The sequence below is a fragment of the Centruroides sculpturatus genome, unplaced genomic scaffold (genome assembly GCF_000671375.1).
Source record: "Centruroides sculpturatus isolate CEXI.00-Female unplaced genomic scaffold, Cexi_2.0 scaffold532, whole genome shotgun sequence".
Classification (NCBI taxonomy): domain Eukaryota; kingdom Metazoa; phylum Arthropoda; class Arachnida; order Scorpiones; family Buthidae; genus Centruroides; species Centruroides sculpturatus.
Genome location: NW_019384733.1, coordinates 240,483 through 257,153, shown reverse-complemented (window position 1 = coordinate 257,153; position 16,671 = coordinate 240,483). Strand labels below are relative to the sequence as shown.

At 29.4% G+C, this 16,671-nt stretch overlaps 1 protein-coding gene across 5 annotated transcripts in view; it reads left to right on the top strand.

Annotated features, from left to right (window-relative positions):
- The window catches only part of LOC111628235 (sodium- and chloride-dependent GABA transporter 1-like), a 110,009-nt gene that overhangs the window by 28,077 nt on the left and 65,261 nt on the right, over window positions 1–16,671 (top strand). For all 5 annotated transcript variants that reach the window (XM_023371978.1, XM_023371982.1, XM_023371980.1 and 2 more), the window contains exons 4-11: window positions 5,354–5,486; window positions 5,561–5,695; window positions 7,110–7,213; window positions 9,178–9,302; window positions 11,527–11,639; window positions 12,999–13,130; window positions 13,240–13,342; window positions 15,951–16,051. In XM_023371978.1, coding sequence (XP_023227746.1) covers window positions 5,354–5,486; window positions 5,561–5,695; window positions 7,110–7,213; window positions 9,178–9,302; window positions 11,527–11,639; window positions 12,999–13,130; window positions 13,240–13,342; window positions 15,951–16,051 — 946 coding nt within the window. The remainder of the gene's footprint in view (window positions 1–5,353; window positions 5,487–5,560; window positions 5,696–7,109; window positions 7,214–9,177; window positions 9,303–11,526; window positions 11,640–12,998; window positions 13,131–13,239; window positions 13,343–15,950; window positions 16,052–16,671) is intronic.

Here is a 16,671-nt window from a genome sequence, read left to right as displayed (position 1 = left end):
ATTGACGATAAACTCATTCTATTATTCAAAACTGAAATTAAATTTTAGAAAATAAATATATATAATAAATAGAAATGTTAGATTTTAAAAATAATATTATTTCTTTTTGCATAATTTTGTGTAAAATGTCCGTACTTTTTATGAAACAAAGTAGCCTATATTCACTGTTTCGTAAAACAGTATGTTGCATGTCTACTAAATAGACGTGCGATGAGAGAGAATCCAGCTTGAAATCTCTGATTTTTCAAGCATTCTTTGTATTTAAGTTAATTTTTTTTTGTTGTTGTCAGAACTAAATATCTCTATTACGGTCAAGCCCTCTTTATTCCAAAATTAAGATCAAGCCATATATATCCCAACGTAAGCTGATAGCAGAGCAGCAAATCCAAATTATTAAAATACTGTAGTATAGTTTACCATTTATTGTATGATTTATGATGATTAAGACAGTTTTAGAAAACTTTATTTTCTACTGTTAGGTAGCTAAAAATATTAAAGACTAATTGAGATTAAATTTACTATAACCTTTATTCTATTATTACTTAATAACCATTATCATATTGCCGTTTTGGAGAAAAAGCACAAAATTGCTGTATAGAACATATACATGAACATATTTGATTAAGGGAATAGACTTTATTTTGTATCACGTATTATTTTTGTACAATTTTATGTTTTCATTTGATTTGTTTTAAATCAACACCATTTATCCAGAAGTCGCAAGTAAATATTGTTTCAGTATTTATAATTGTACAAAAAAAGGGGGAGCAAATAGCCCGAAATGCATATCCATCCCTTTGTACAAAAATAATATGTGATACAAAATAAAGTCTGCTCTCTCTATCAAGTGTGTTCCTGTATGATATGTTCTACACAGAAATTTTGTGTTTTTTTCCCAATGAACATAGACGAAGAAGCAATCAAATATTGCCGTATTTTTCGCATTATAAGACGTATAGAAAAATGTGTTGGGGTCAATACAACGGTGTGTCTTAAAGGTAAAAAATACGGCATGTACTGCACAAACTAAGATCATTGATGACGGGAGTAGATAATTAATGGATAAAATGCATAATTTTAAGTATTTATCGGAAAAATTGAAATAATATTGCAATTACATTCACTTAATTTTAAGATTACCACTCATGATTTACTGTAGGGCAGTGTTTTTCAACCTGTGAGTTGCGACCTCAGGGGAGTCGCGAAACCTTACACCGGGGGTCGCGGGTAAAAGAAAAAGACAAGTGTTTGTAGGTTTCTACACTACAATAAAAAACCCACAATTTCAGTGAGAAGGCTTTATTTTACAGTACAATTGGTTTTTCGATCAATATTTAGATCTCAACAGAAAGAAAATTAAATACGTAGTTTTTAAAATCACTGATATAGATTTAATATGGCCATGGGAGGTCGCCAGAATTTTTTAACTTCTAAAAGGGTCGCGTATTCAAGAAGGTTAAAAAACACTGCTGTAGGGCATAGGGTTTCTCAAACGGGATCTCGGGATTAAACGGGATTCCGGGTTAAAAAACAACCGTTTTTTAACCCGGAAAATATCCCGGAAAATTTTTCTTATCCCGGGAAATCCCACAAATTTCTTAAAAATTCACTTTTTTCTTATTTTATGTTAAGGTTCTGTAAATTTTGCAAATAGAAAGTATAATAAACTCATAAACTGTCAGAATACATTTGTATTTATTAATTTTAAAAGTACTTATTAGTTTTTTAATTTTTGCTCGTTATTATGGCATGTCACAAATGGTCAATAATCAATACGTAGCTTATTTGTGGCAGGAATCTCAAAATTCTTTACCTGTAATATCTGAAATAATTGTGCTTATGCTGTCTTAATTTTTAACCATGCCAGTGGTGTCAGCCTCCCGTGGCGGAGGAAAATTTCGGCCCCCTTATTTAGGTACAGTGGTACCTCAGGTTACGAACGCCCCAGCATACGAAATTTTCAGGATACGACATGAAATTCGAACATATTTTTGCTCCACGATACGAACAAAAACTCACCATACGACGTTACATTAGTTCGCATTTTTCATTTGTTTTTCTTACTACGGTTATTTTTTTTAATGTATTACTTGGCTTTAATTTGAGTATGTTTTTCACGTTGGAACGAATTATTTGGTTTTACATGTAATCGTATGGGAAAAGATGATCCACCTTACGACATTTTCATGATACGATCTCAGTTTCGGAACGGATTAATTTCGTATCCTGAGGTACCACTGTATTTCAATTTCAATTTAACACTATCGTAGGCGCGATGCAAGCATAGATTAGGATGTTTCAAATTTTTACAAGATATTATTATTATTTATTGTGAAATTTTGTCGCCCCCTAAAAGGTAATTTTGCCGCCCCTAAAAAGTGTCGCCCCCGCTACGGTACGCTACTGATACTCTTAAAGGAAATTATACGTCGCTTAATCGTCACAGCCGATGTTCGATCCGATTTTTAAAAATTTTTTAAATTATGTGTAAAACGTGGCAATATTCTATAAATAGAACAGTTATTTTCGTTTTGACTTTTCCTGACGAAGGCCGATTAACGAGTGGCCGGAAACGTTCGAATGTTGAATTTGGGTGTTTTGCTGGAAATTTGACGTTTAGGTGAGAGTACAGAATATATATCGTTCCAGTTTACTTTGTGGTTTTTATATATTTACCATGATAATTTTCTCATGTATCAACCGAAATTTTTAGGAGCAGATTGTTTGGTGTCTTTTAAGTGTCGAGATAACCTTTTCAAACAATCAATAACCCACATATCTACACACTTTAGAAACCCGATAAAATTTTTACGAAACACGAAAAAATATTTTAACAGATGTTGAATATTTATTTTTTAAGGTAAACCCGTGGTTGCATGCCACATTTGGCACACGTGTCAAAGGTTACCCTCCCAATGTTGTGTATTTGTTTTCTGTAAAAACCCGTTTATGTATTACTGGAAATTTACGCATCATAGTTTTTAAAGTAATTGTTATTTTACATAACTTCATTTCTTTCTATTCAGATATAACAAACATTTCTTTTTTCAATCATTTTTATCTAAATCAGACTTTACATTTTATAAAAAGTATGTCTAAACACGAATTGTCACATTACAATGTTTTTGTACTCATAAATGCCAATAGATGTCGCTTTCTTTACACTGTAACAAGAATATAGAAATTCATGCGATATTTGAACTGATTAAACGTGATTTCATTTTTGAAATTATTTTTTTATAATATTCATTATATCTCCGATATTTTGTTAAACAATATAAGCTTAATATAATAAATTTCCAGCATATTTCAATGATCATACACTCACTGGCCAATGAATTAGAAATAGCAGTTTAATATTTTATTGGACCACCTTTAGCTCGAATTACATAATTTACTTGATTTGGCATGGATTCTACAAGGTGCTGAAGTGTTTCTAAGTCGAATGCACACCGGGTATTAACTAGACTTTCTTTTAGTTCGTGTAGATTTGACGGAAGTGGACTTTGCTGGTGGATCTGTCGTTCTAACATGTCCCATATGTTTTTGATGGGGTTAAGATCTGGGCTCTTGGTTGCCAGGGTGAGCGGCAAAAGTTATCTTAATGCTCGCTGAACCACTGCTGAACAATTGAGTTATGGTCAGTAGCGTTGTCATCAAAGAAGGAGCCATCACATGCAGGAAAAAAATGCAACATTGCAGGATGAACTTGATTGACAACAATGTTCGAGTACTTGTTGGAAGTCACCTGACTTTTCAGTAATATCAGCGGACCAGTTTTGTTCCAACAGAACATACCCCATACCATAACCTTGAGTCATGTTAATGAAGCAAGCAGGGTCCATTGCTTCATGAGGTTCCCTCCAAACCCTCTGTCTACCATCAGTACAGAATAAGGTGTACCGTGATTCATCTGACCACATCACTTTTTTTCAGTCCTCAGATGTCCAATCATGATGCTCTTGGCACCACTATAGACAAACTTTCTGGTTTGTCTATACAGAAATCAATGGTTTTTATATAGGCCTGCAACTGTTCATACTGATTCTTTTCAGTTCTCTGCACATAGTTCAGGTAGATATGTGTCGGGGACAGGACTCATTACATTCTTCTGTCAATTGCTTTAGTGAGGAAGTTCTTTTTCTTTTTTTGCACTAGCCTTTTCAGACAATGTCGGTAGAGTTCCTGATTAACTGTTTTGGAGCCACAGTTACTTCTTTTAGACATAAACTGCAAATTACTTTTTAACACTATGGGTTTTCTCATCTTTGAAAAAACTAGTCAGCTCTACAATTCTTGATATCGTGGCTCCAATGAAACGGGCACCCATAATCAGCCTTTTTTGAAACTCTGTCAAGTCCTTTGCTTTTCCCATTTTCATAAACTTAATGACCATACTGACCAACAGCATTCTTAAATAGGAGCTTATGAACACATGGTAACTCATATGACTCAAGTGTTTTGCATATACTGTAAAATGCAAAATTACATTTACTTAATTAATATGCACGGGGGTTTCTAATTCATTGGCCATTGAATGTACTTGAATGAAATTACAAAGTCAACTTGGCAAAATCAGTTTTTATTCATTTTTCCGAAAAAAATAAATTAATATGCAATTGATTGATTGCTTTTTATCTAGAAAAAATTTTAAATAACTTAAAAATGTTAGCATACAACTTATTAATGAAAATATCAATTTCATGAAAATAAATGAATTTTATTCTTTTTTAGTCATTTTTATGCATTAACAATAATTTAGAAGAATTGGTTTTTAAAAAGCTATTTACAGTATAATCTTTGTTTATCTGACCTTTAATAATTCAGCCTTTTCAATATCTGGCCTACTGCCCAGTGTGATCACTTATGTGCTCCTATTTCTATGAAAATGTTAGTCAGGCCACATATCCTGTTTTCTCAGTTTCATTTCTGTGTATAATATTGCATGCCAGCACACCATGTTATTTGCCTGTCTAACTGCCTCCCTTCCTCCCTCCAAAAAGAATCAGTACTGAAGGCACGCCATTCACTGCCTTTAGTTAGGCTTTACCCCTATATACTCAATAATCTGACACTCCTGGGCATTTCTTGCACAAGACAAGGAATGGCCAGATTAGTAAGATTAGTATAATTAGAAAATTATAACTTATGTTAAGAACAATCCAAATTCAGTTGTTTTCTGCGTGTTTTCTTTAATCATCACAGTGCATCACAGTGTTGCACATAATAAAGACGCGATGTCTTGTGATGTGATAATATTCTGCAAGTTGTTACAAATAATTAATTTAAAATATGTTTTATAATAAACTATACATATTATTTTGAAATTTAGTAATTTTTAAAAATATTTCAGACATCATGTTTTACAAATTACCAGTGGTTTACATGATCTAGGAGGACTTCGTTTAGAATTAGCATTATATCTTTTATTAGCATGGTTTCTTGTGTATATTGTTATTTGGAGAGGAATTCACCAAAGTGGAAAGGTAGGTAACATTAACAGTTTAACATTACTGATATTATTTGAAAAAATTTTATAATAATTTTCATTTTATATTAGATCATATGGTTTACTGCTCTCTTTCCATATGTTATTCTTCTCATATTGTTTGGAAGAGGAGTGACATTAGAAGGTGCTTCTACTGGTTTGCTATATTACATCAAGCCTAAATGGGAGAAGTTGCATGAACCAAAAGTAATATTTTTTTATTATTCTTATTATAACTTATTATTTATTCTTTCTGTTTACTTAAATGTTACTTGAACATAGAGAATGATTTAAACTTCATAAAAATTTTATATTATTAATGATATATAGTTTAGTACCAGATATTTCTGGATATAGGTCCTGGGCTTAATTTTGAAAACTAAGTTGCTAGTCTAATGTACTAAAGAAAAAATAAGCCCACATTTACTTTTGAAAATTAATTATTAATGATAATTACATCATTTGTCAGCAGAAGAATCATAATGTTCATCAGTTTCTTCATTAGAGCACACCAATCTTTGAATATTATTCCTGTTGTATTTGTCATTATTTTTGAATTGTCAAGTTTATCAACACCAACTATGTCAAAGAGTTTAGAGTTAAATTTTTTCTGCAGTATTTGTAATCCAAATATACAGTAGAGCATCGATTATCTGACCCCGATTAACTGTCACATCGGTTAACCAACCGTTCTAGTCGGCAAATTTCAAATTTCCGCTAGTGATGTGGCATTACAATATTTGGCTATGTCTTGGCTACTTTAATATTATTTTTGTTAAATTTTTGCATGTTTTAGCTGGCATCAATGGCTCGACCATTGAAGGGAGGACAATATTTAAACGAAACTTAATTTTTTAATTTTGCGTGGTTGTTTGTTTTGTGAGCAATAAAATAATTTAAAAATAATTTTTAATGATACAATAGCGATGATTATTATTTTTTTAAAAAATTTGTTAGGCTAAACATTGATGAAAATTCAATGCAAAGTTGGTTAATAGTGATATACTAATAAACTAATTACATGGGATATACTAATATCCTATTATACTATACTAATAATGTATTTTTTCCTTCTTTTCGGTTATCCGATTTTTTCAGTTAACCGACCAACCTGAGTCCCCAATTGAGTCAGATAATTGATGCTCTACTGTACATGAAAAATTGCATGTTTGGAATAGTAAGTCTGCAAGGATGATATAAACTATCCATTGTTACTGTAACAATGGTTTAATTAATTCAGAAAAGGCATCCGTATTTCCTATCCTTTACTTCAAAGGAAGTTGTTTCCTCTATAATTATGTCACTCCAAAGTTGGAGGACAAAGTTGTATATCAAAATTGTGGCTCTAAAAATTTTGTCCACCACTGTAAAACATAAAATGTAGTGATGAAATATAGAGAAAAAATTTAATAATTTTAATATGACAATTACAGGTAGTATATTCAATAAATTAAAAAATAACAAGTTCATATATATTTTTTTTAAAACTAATAGAATTATTTATTTATTTTATTTTTAAATGTAAAAGTTTTATTTACTTAGCATTCAATAAAACAAAATATATAAATGTTTAAATGCATATGTATTTAAATATTTTAATTATTTCATTATCAATTTCTAGGTTTGGGTTTCAGCTGGGACTCAAGTTCTTTTTTCATATGGAATTGGAATTGGAGCTAATATTGCACTTGGAAGTTATAATAGATATCGTCATAATTTTTACAGGTTTGTGATGTATAAATGTTTATTAAGTTTATTTAATTGTTTAATTCTTAAAAAGTCAAAATTTGGTTTTGCTGCCTTCATAAAAGAAGTCAAATACAAGTAACTTTAAACAGTGATTTTGAACTTCCTGAACATTTTTTGTTTTTAATAAATCTAATTTCAATAGTAGATTAAAATCATCTTTAATTAACAAACTGACACTACATGATGTATTAATATATTATTAATGGCAATTATCTACATTAAAATAATTAAAATTTTATAATATATATATTGCAGAGCAAACAAGGCATTAATGATGCTAAAATAAATTGTTATTTTATAACAGCTACCTGACAGTGTGTGGTCCGTAAGTTCTGAGACTGAGTGTTACAAGTATAGCCATAAAAAATATATAGTCATTTCTGTCCTTGTAACCAATGTTGAAGTTTATGAATAATTTGAATTGTGGTCCTTTGATCTCAAATACATTACTGTTTAGTGAAACATATTTTTTTGATGGATTCTAAAAAAAGATTATGTTACAATCAAATTTTGTTTTGAAACCAATTATCAGCTATGATAATGGACTTCAAAACAACATCTTTGGAAATAATAAAAAGAGGCTTATGCAAAGAGGCATTAAGTTGAGCAAGCATCTTTTGATATGCCAGATTTCATAAAGGAAGATAGAATCAGTAGAGGACTATGAGCACAGTGGTCATTCCACAATAACCCAAACAGGCAACTACATTGCCACTGTACCACAAGTGATTAATTAACTGTAAAAACAGCAAAGTGCTGAATGGGTTGTGAAAATTCACCAGAACCAAAAAAAAATTGTGATTTAAGAAGCCATTAGTAAAAAGAATGCTCTTTTTTATTTTTTTGACAGTCATAGTATAGTTGCACAAAGAATTTTTGTATAAGGTATCAAGGTAAATCAAGAATATTACAAATGTATAATGAGTCATTTTTTAAGTGGATACAATGTGTTTTCTGATCTGTATTTGCACATGTGATATCTTTCATTTTGCACAACAATGTTCCAGCTTATTCAGCAACAATTATATGACAATTTTTGGCTCAAAAACAATCATAATATAGATTACCTTCTCTATTCACTTGACTTGTCATCTCCAGACTGTTTTTTATTCCCAAAATTAAAATTGCAATTGAAGGTCAAAGATTTGATATTTTCAAAACTGAAACTACTTAACCAAACCAACTATAAACTATTACAAAAGAGGAGTTTTCAACAACAATGCAACAATTAGAAAAGAGAGCTGAACAGTATATCAGTTATAATGGAACTTATTTTGAATAAAAAAGTAAAATATTATTCTGAGTTTTTTATATGAACATTGTCTCAAAGTTATGGATTGCCTTATGGGTTGCATTGTGTATTAACAGTTCTAAATATTAACGTTAAACAGTATGCAATGAACTTTTAACTTGAATCATCAGATGTAACAAAATTATATATAAAATATCAAAATTTCTAATTTTATGTTATTCTTAATTAATTGAAAAAAGTTAACAAAATTTACTCACTTATAATCTGTTTTAATAGATTATATGTTATGTGTTTGAAAATATGCAAGTAAAATGGGTAGTTTTTATAACTGCATTTTATATGCCTAATGATGACTTGAAAAGTTTAATTCCAAAAATTTAAATATTTAAGTTAAACTGTGAAAAATAAGCCATATTCTTACAGTCATATATGTTAGACATCAGAGCACAAATTTTAAATTTTATTAAAAATATCTTCTTTTAAAAATGTAAACTTTAAAATTTATATTATTATATTGCAATAACCCTTCCATATGTTAAGAATAGTGACTTATTTCTTCATTTTTTGAGCTTGTTATTTATTTTGAAGATTACATAACAAATTTTGATTTATATTAATAATAATCTATTTATATTAGACTATTATGTACCAGTACTTATTCTAATAATATTAAATTCTTTGCTTTTAGAGATTCACTGATTGTATGCTGTATAAGCAGTGGTACCAGTTTATTTTCAGGACTCGTAATATTCTCAGTTTTAGGTCATATGGCATTTTTACAAAACAAAGATGTTTCTGAAGTTGCCAGAGCAGGTGAATAATATTTGTTCCAAAAATTTAATTATCTTAAATGTTTTCACTAATGATTTTTATGTGGAAAAACAAATTCTACTTTTAATTAGATGTAGAAAATTTCAAATTTAAAAATACTGCTGTGATATGAAGTATATTCATAAAAAACTTATGTGACAAATTTAACTGTAATTGCTACTAGGATCAAAGTTTTTAATTTATGAATCATTAAGAATTTTTTAGAATAAATGTTTTATCTTTAAATCTAATAGATATAGAAATATCACTTACTTTTAAATCCATTATTAAGATATTTGTGAAGTTAGAAACATTAATATCAATTTTAAGTAATTCTGCTAGATACTTAGAATTATTAATTATTATTTCATTATTACATTTTTAGCATTTCGTACAAAATAAATAATATGTAATTTAATATATGTAAATTAAAAACAAATGATTAAATGAAATAAATAAAAAAGAAAACATTTGATAATTTGCATTAAATGAATTATTCAAGAATTAGAAAGAAAAATAAGAATTGCCAGAGATTGCATTTGTTTTTTTTTTTATCATTAGCATAAAAGACTCAACTCTCATTTATAGTCATTAAAGAGCTATACTGCCAATTTTTAAATATAAATGACTTCTTTCTTAAAAGATAAATCTTAGCATGATTAAATATATATATATATTTTATTTATTTATATATTAATTTAAAATGTAACATGTTGGTATTTATTATTTACATTTAAAGTTTAAACTCCAATATGTTGTATCTTTTAGTATTTTTTTTTTTTTGAATGAATCTCTGATATTTTATACAAATGATATGTTCACCAAAGAAGGAGAGCAAGATCTAAATACAATTTACATATTTGGTCCCAAAGAGATATTGAATCTATGACCTGTAGTTCAAATGCCAAACATTTTAATAATTTGAGTTACTGTGACATACTTATTCTATTTTCTATTGGGCCTGTTCAAATCACTTTAGGAATAGTCAATATAAACATATTTTTTTTATCTCTTTGAAGTTCTTAATACATTTTTGAATGAACATATGACTTATACATTAAGAATTATACCTTGGATATATTTAACAAAACTGACATTCACAAATATTAAAACATTGCATTTATGACTTTGTTCTGAAAACATTCAGTTTTAGCAAATTTGATTTAAAATTAATTATTTTCAGAGTAAAATTAAAATTTATTAGAATACAGGATTAGTTGTTTTCTAGTACATTAGATGGTTAAAATATTGATGAAACCTTGATATTATTGAATTGAATATTATATTTACTCTCTATTGAGAGCAAATGTATTTGTCTTGATTTTGATTTCTTTACCAGGGATTACGTTTTGTATATTTCTTTATTACTAAAATGGACATCTTTTTATGATCTAAACTATCATTTTTATTTGATTTTTTTTTTATATAGTTAGCTCAAAAATGTCAATCAAATACAATATATGAATGTTGAGAGTTTATGTTAACTGTATTAGTAGCATTTCTTGCTTATTTTGATTTCTTTACAATTTTCTAGATCCATATTTTAAGATGGTTACCTACTTCTGGTATATATTAATACAATTTTGAAATTATTTGAGATGATTAATTGCTTAAGATTTTATTGAAAATCAAATAAAGAAATCCAATTTAATTAATTAACATATGGTATTTCTATTTGTAAGTCTACATACAATGAAAATATTATTTATGTATATTACTAAACTATTAATAAATCAGTGTTTATGAAATCCACATTTGGATGTTGATCTAATTTTTCATTAATATCAGAAAAAAAAATTACAAGTAAATTTTTCAAAAGAAAGCATTTTAAAACATTCCAAAAACACCTTAAATATTACAATCACTTTCATCTCTAATGTTTTTGGCTGTATTTAACCAATCTTCTTCAGGATAAACTTATAAAACAAATGATGGCTGCATTCAAATAGAATGAAAAATATAAAACATTCCAGAATATACAATTTAAATGTTCATTTTTTTTAATATTTAAATTAATTGACAAATGAAAGAAATAATTTATATTGTATTAATATAAATTACAAAGTAATATTTATGTATATTATTATGTTACAATATAAATTAATATAAATTATTTCTTTCATTTACAGATTGAGAAACATTGAAAAGATTTTATTTGAATGTTACAATTAAAAATTTAAAATAATAACTTTAAATTAATGTTTAACACATTTTAATATTTTTATAGGTCCAGGTTTAGCATTCCTTGCTTATCCAGAAGTTGTTGTTCGTTTGCCATTATCTCCTCTTTGGGCAGTACTATTTTTCTTAATGTTAATTATTTTGGGAACAGATAGTCAGGTAATCACATTTGTTAATTTAAATATTTATTAATTCATTCTTACAATCAATAAGATTATTCTATACATATACAGTGGTACCTCAGGATACGAAATTAATCCGTTCCGAAACTGAGATCGTATCATGAAAATGTCGTAAGGTGGATCATCTTTTCCCATACGATTACATGTAAAACCAAATAATTCGTTCCAACGTGAAAAACATACTCAAATTAAAGCCAAGTAATACATTAAAAAAAATAACCGTAGTAAGAAAAACAAATGAAAAATGCGAACTAATGTAACGTCGTATGGTGAGTTTTTGTTCGTATTGTGGAGCAAAAATATGTTCGAATTTCGTGTCGTATCCTGAAAATTTCGTATGCTGGGGCGTTCGTAACCTGAGGTACCACTGTATTCAAATATTTAATACTATATAATTTATATGCTTGTACTATTAAAAAAGTATTTAATAATTAAGCTGCAATATAATAGTATACAATATGATTTATTTTAATAATTATATTTATACAAAAAATTTTTATAAAATTATGCAATTGAAACTCTTCTGAATTGTTTCTACTGGATAATCTTAGCAGATTAATATAAGAATAATTTTTTAGCAGTTAAACATCCTATCTGAGATATTTATGTTAGTTTTTAATGATAATTTTACATTCTAAACTATTAAAATTTATTTTTTCTATACAAATATTTGATATCTTAATAAATTTAGAATTGTGTAGGCAGTGATTTTCAAACTTTCTGTACCTTTGGCCCCTCTTTTTCAGAAAAATTGTTGCACCCCCTCAATCCTCATAACAACTAATTTCATAAATACTGTTCTTATAATTTATTTAATGGCCTATAAAACAATATACATTATTAAATGAACTTTATTGTTTGCTGGAGCAAACAATATAGTTTATTTAATAAGGTATATTGTCACAACATTTCAACAAGAGTGTGGATGGATTTTTAGTGTTCAAACCTGAGTCATTTGGATGAGGGTGAATTAGGCATAACCATTTTGCTGATTTTTTTTTTCGACATTGATTTTTTTACTTTTTTTTGTTTGTTTGTATTAAAAAATGATAATTTGGTAAAAGCTGCATCCCCGTTGCAATAGTCTCACACTCCATGGACTGGAAAACACTTGTGTAAGAGTTTCAAATCTCTATATCAAATACAAGTTTTTAATTTTTGGCATAAATTAAATCATGAATTTAAACTATATTTATGAAATTTAATTAAAATTAGAAATAAATTTAAATGTGAGTGAAGTATTATATTTTTTGTAATCATCACTTTTTGAACATTTATAAATTTTTGAAATAAATAAGAGATTCTTTATTAATTATTTATTAATTAAATCTTTTAGTTTTGTACAGTAGAATCATTTGTAACAGGAATTGTAGATGAATTTGCAACAGTACTCCGTCCTCGGCGCAGATTATTTACATTAGGTATTGTAGTGATCCAGTTCTTATTAGGATTACCACTAGTCACTCAGGTAATTTCCAAAATACTGTTTGTATTTTGTTAGTATTTATATAAAATATTAGTATACATAAAAATTAAATTTATTTTTGTACTATAATGTATAATTATTTAATCCATAGGGTGGAATGTATTTGTTTCAACTGATGGACTTCTATTCAGCTAGTGGAGCTACTTTACTTACTGTTGTATTTTTTGAAATAGTTGGATTATCCTGGGTATATGGTAAATATTTGCAATTTTCTACTTACATGTTATTTTTTATTTTAAGTAATTATGTAAAGTAACTTATCATATTATTAGTATTTTTATTCTGATCAGATATTGAAAAGTCTGAATACTGAAAATAAAACCTGATAATATTTTAAATCAAAGTATTCCAAATATATTTTTAAAATGGGTTAAAATTTTTAAATGAATAGTAGCAGCATGTCCATTTCTCATTAAGATTTTCCAATGAGAAGTCTCAAGCGTTTTGCAATGATTTTAAACTTCCATTTTAACTGTATTTAACTTAAACTCAATTATAATATTTTCAAACTATACTACTCAAAAGTGAAATTGCAACATCACAAAAGAATACATGTCACATGCACATTGCAGGACCAATAGAAGTGATAGAGATATGCAAATGATTAAAAGAACAAACAAATATATGCAACAGAAGCCTGTTTATTCAGTAACAAATATGGCTCCCAGGGGCACATATATAGGCCACTATATGGAGAGGCATACTATCAATGAGGTGATTAATGGTTTCATGAGATATCCCTATCCAAGCTGCATTCACTGCAATGTGCATGTCTTCAACAGTATGTGGTGGTGATCCCTGGTGTACTTCATGTCGGATAAGATCCTGCAGATGTTCAATGGGAGAGAGATCTGGCAAGGCTGCTGGCCAGGGAAGGATGTAAATCCATTCAGGCTGGTGAGAGTTTGCCTTGCAATGTGCAGTTAGACATTGTCTTGCTGGAACACTGTCTGGTGTGGCCTGCACCATTGGCCGAACCTCAGGCCCCACAATTCATGCAATGTACTGGTCTGCTGTCAGAATACCAGAAATGTACACTAGGGCTCTCCACTGATAGAAACATGATATCTCTCCAAACCATGATGTCCAATGTGGGGCCAGTGTGACACTCGACAAAAAGGACTGGCACATTCCCCAGGATACCACCACACCCATCCATGGCCATCATTCCTCCACAGACAGAAGCGTGATTTGTCTGTAAACAATAAACTCAATGCCATCCAGTTGCAATGATAATGACACTGCGCCAGGCATGCAGCCCTGTGTCAAGCAGTTAATGGCATTTGCAATAGTTAAAAATACTTTCAACAGGTTGCATGAAGTCAGGTGTACAGTCTGACTTTCATGCAAGCTGTTGCAAATGGTTTGGATGGACAGAGATGCATCTGTTGGTGGTGACAGACAGCTTTGAATGTCACTTACTGTGGTGAATGGGTTCCGACAGGTTGTTTGGCAAATCTGCCAGTCTGTAAGCTGGTGTGATCTGCTCCTGCTTTGTCATGTTTGCAGTGGTTTCTGTGTCCATTGTGTCACACATTGTTGAATGGTACTCACATTGTGCCCAGCATGTATGGCAACTGCACATTTTGACAAACCAAGGTCAAGCAGCTTTAGGATATGGTCTTGTTCCCCAGCTGTTAACTGGTGGTATCCAGCTTGATGGGCTCTGAGGCATTTTCTACACTTCTTCAAAAGTTTGGCTGACACAATCACTGANTGTGCCCAGCATGTATGGCAACTGCACATTTTGACAAACCAAGGTCAAGCAGCTTTAGGATATGGTCTTGTTCCCCAGCTGTTAACTGGTGGTATCCAGCTTGATGGGCTCTGAGGCATTTTCTACACTTCTTCAAAAGTTTGGCTGACACAATCACTGATAGCATTTATGGCCCATGACAAATACTGGTCTTTATAGCCAAACTGGATATTACATGACACAATTCATATACAAACTTAACCATTTGCATATCTCCTGCCAGTCCTGCAATTGGATGTGGCTGCACATGTTTCTTCATGGTGTTGCAATTTTACTTTTGAGGAGGGGACTTAGATAAACTAATTTTGTTCATATTTCAACAGTCAAAACTAGTTTAAAACTCTTTTTATATACAGTGGGTGATCGGTTAATGAACAAATCTGATAACGAACACTTTCGCGAAAGATTTTTATGTTCGGACAACGAACACCCCACAGAACAAACACAAGAAGCAGCGACGTAAAATAATGAATACTGATTGGTCTTCCCTCATCTTCAGACAACAATTCGAAACTTTTCGGAGTGTGGGAGACGTCGACATCGACGCTCAAGCCGGTATATACCGATCGGATAGTATTCCTCCGAACTTCGAAACNGCTTTAGGATATGGTCTTGTTCCCCAGCTGTTAACTGGTGGTATCCAGCTTGATGGGCTCTGAGGCATTTTCTACACTACTTCAAAAGTTTGGCTGACACAATCACTGATAGCATTTATGGCCCATGCCAAATACTGGTCTTTATAGCCAAAACTGGATATCACATGACACAATTCATATACAAACTTAACCATTTGCATATCTCTATCACCTTACCAGTCCTGCAATTGGATGTGGCTGTACATGTTTCTTCATGGTGTTGCAATTTTTCTTTTGAGGAGGGGACTTAGCTAAACTAATTTTGTTCATATTTCAACAGTCAAAACTAGTTTAAAACTCTTTTTATATATTTTTTTTATATAAGCAATTACAAAATTCTTTTAATAATGAATTAACTGACATGCTTTTCTCCCTTATTTATTTCTAATGAATTTTCTTTTTCTTTAATAGGTGCGAAAACATTATATAGTAATATGCAAGATATGTTAGGATTTAAGCCAAATTATTATTTCTTTGTTTGTTGGGTATTTTTTGCACCAGCTCTAGTTGTGGTAAGGATTATAATTTAAAAAAATTTTTTAAAGTAAGAATAAAATAATTTTTAATTGTAAATTATAATAATTCTTGAAGAAGAATTGAGTTATAACTGAATTTTATTGTAATTAAAATTTTATATCACAATATATGTGATATAAAATGTTAATTACATAATATGAATAATTGTCAACTGATATCATTTAAAGTGAATTGTTTTGAATGGCTATTTTGGATTGGATATTTATTGACTGGTAATTTTTGTTTGTTTTTCTAAGGAATTATCTAATTTTTCTTGACATTTTATCATTTTCTTACATATTATAGATATTATTTATGATGTCACAATGTCACACTGCAATTTTTAATCATATTTTTAGTTTGTTTATTTTTAAAATATGCTCTCCACCTCAAATTAATACTGTAATGTGATATAAAATGTTAATTACATAATATGAATAATTGTCAACTGATATCATTTAAAGTGAATTGTTTTGAATGGATATTTTGGATTGGATATTTATTGAATGGTAATTTTTATGTTTGTTTTTCTAAGGAATTATCTAATTTTTCTTGACATTTTATCATTTTCTTGCATATTATAGATATTATTTATGATGTCACAATGTCACATTGA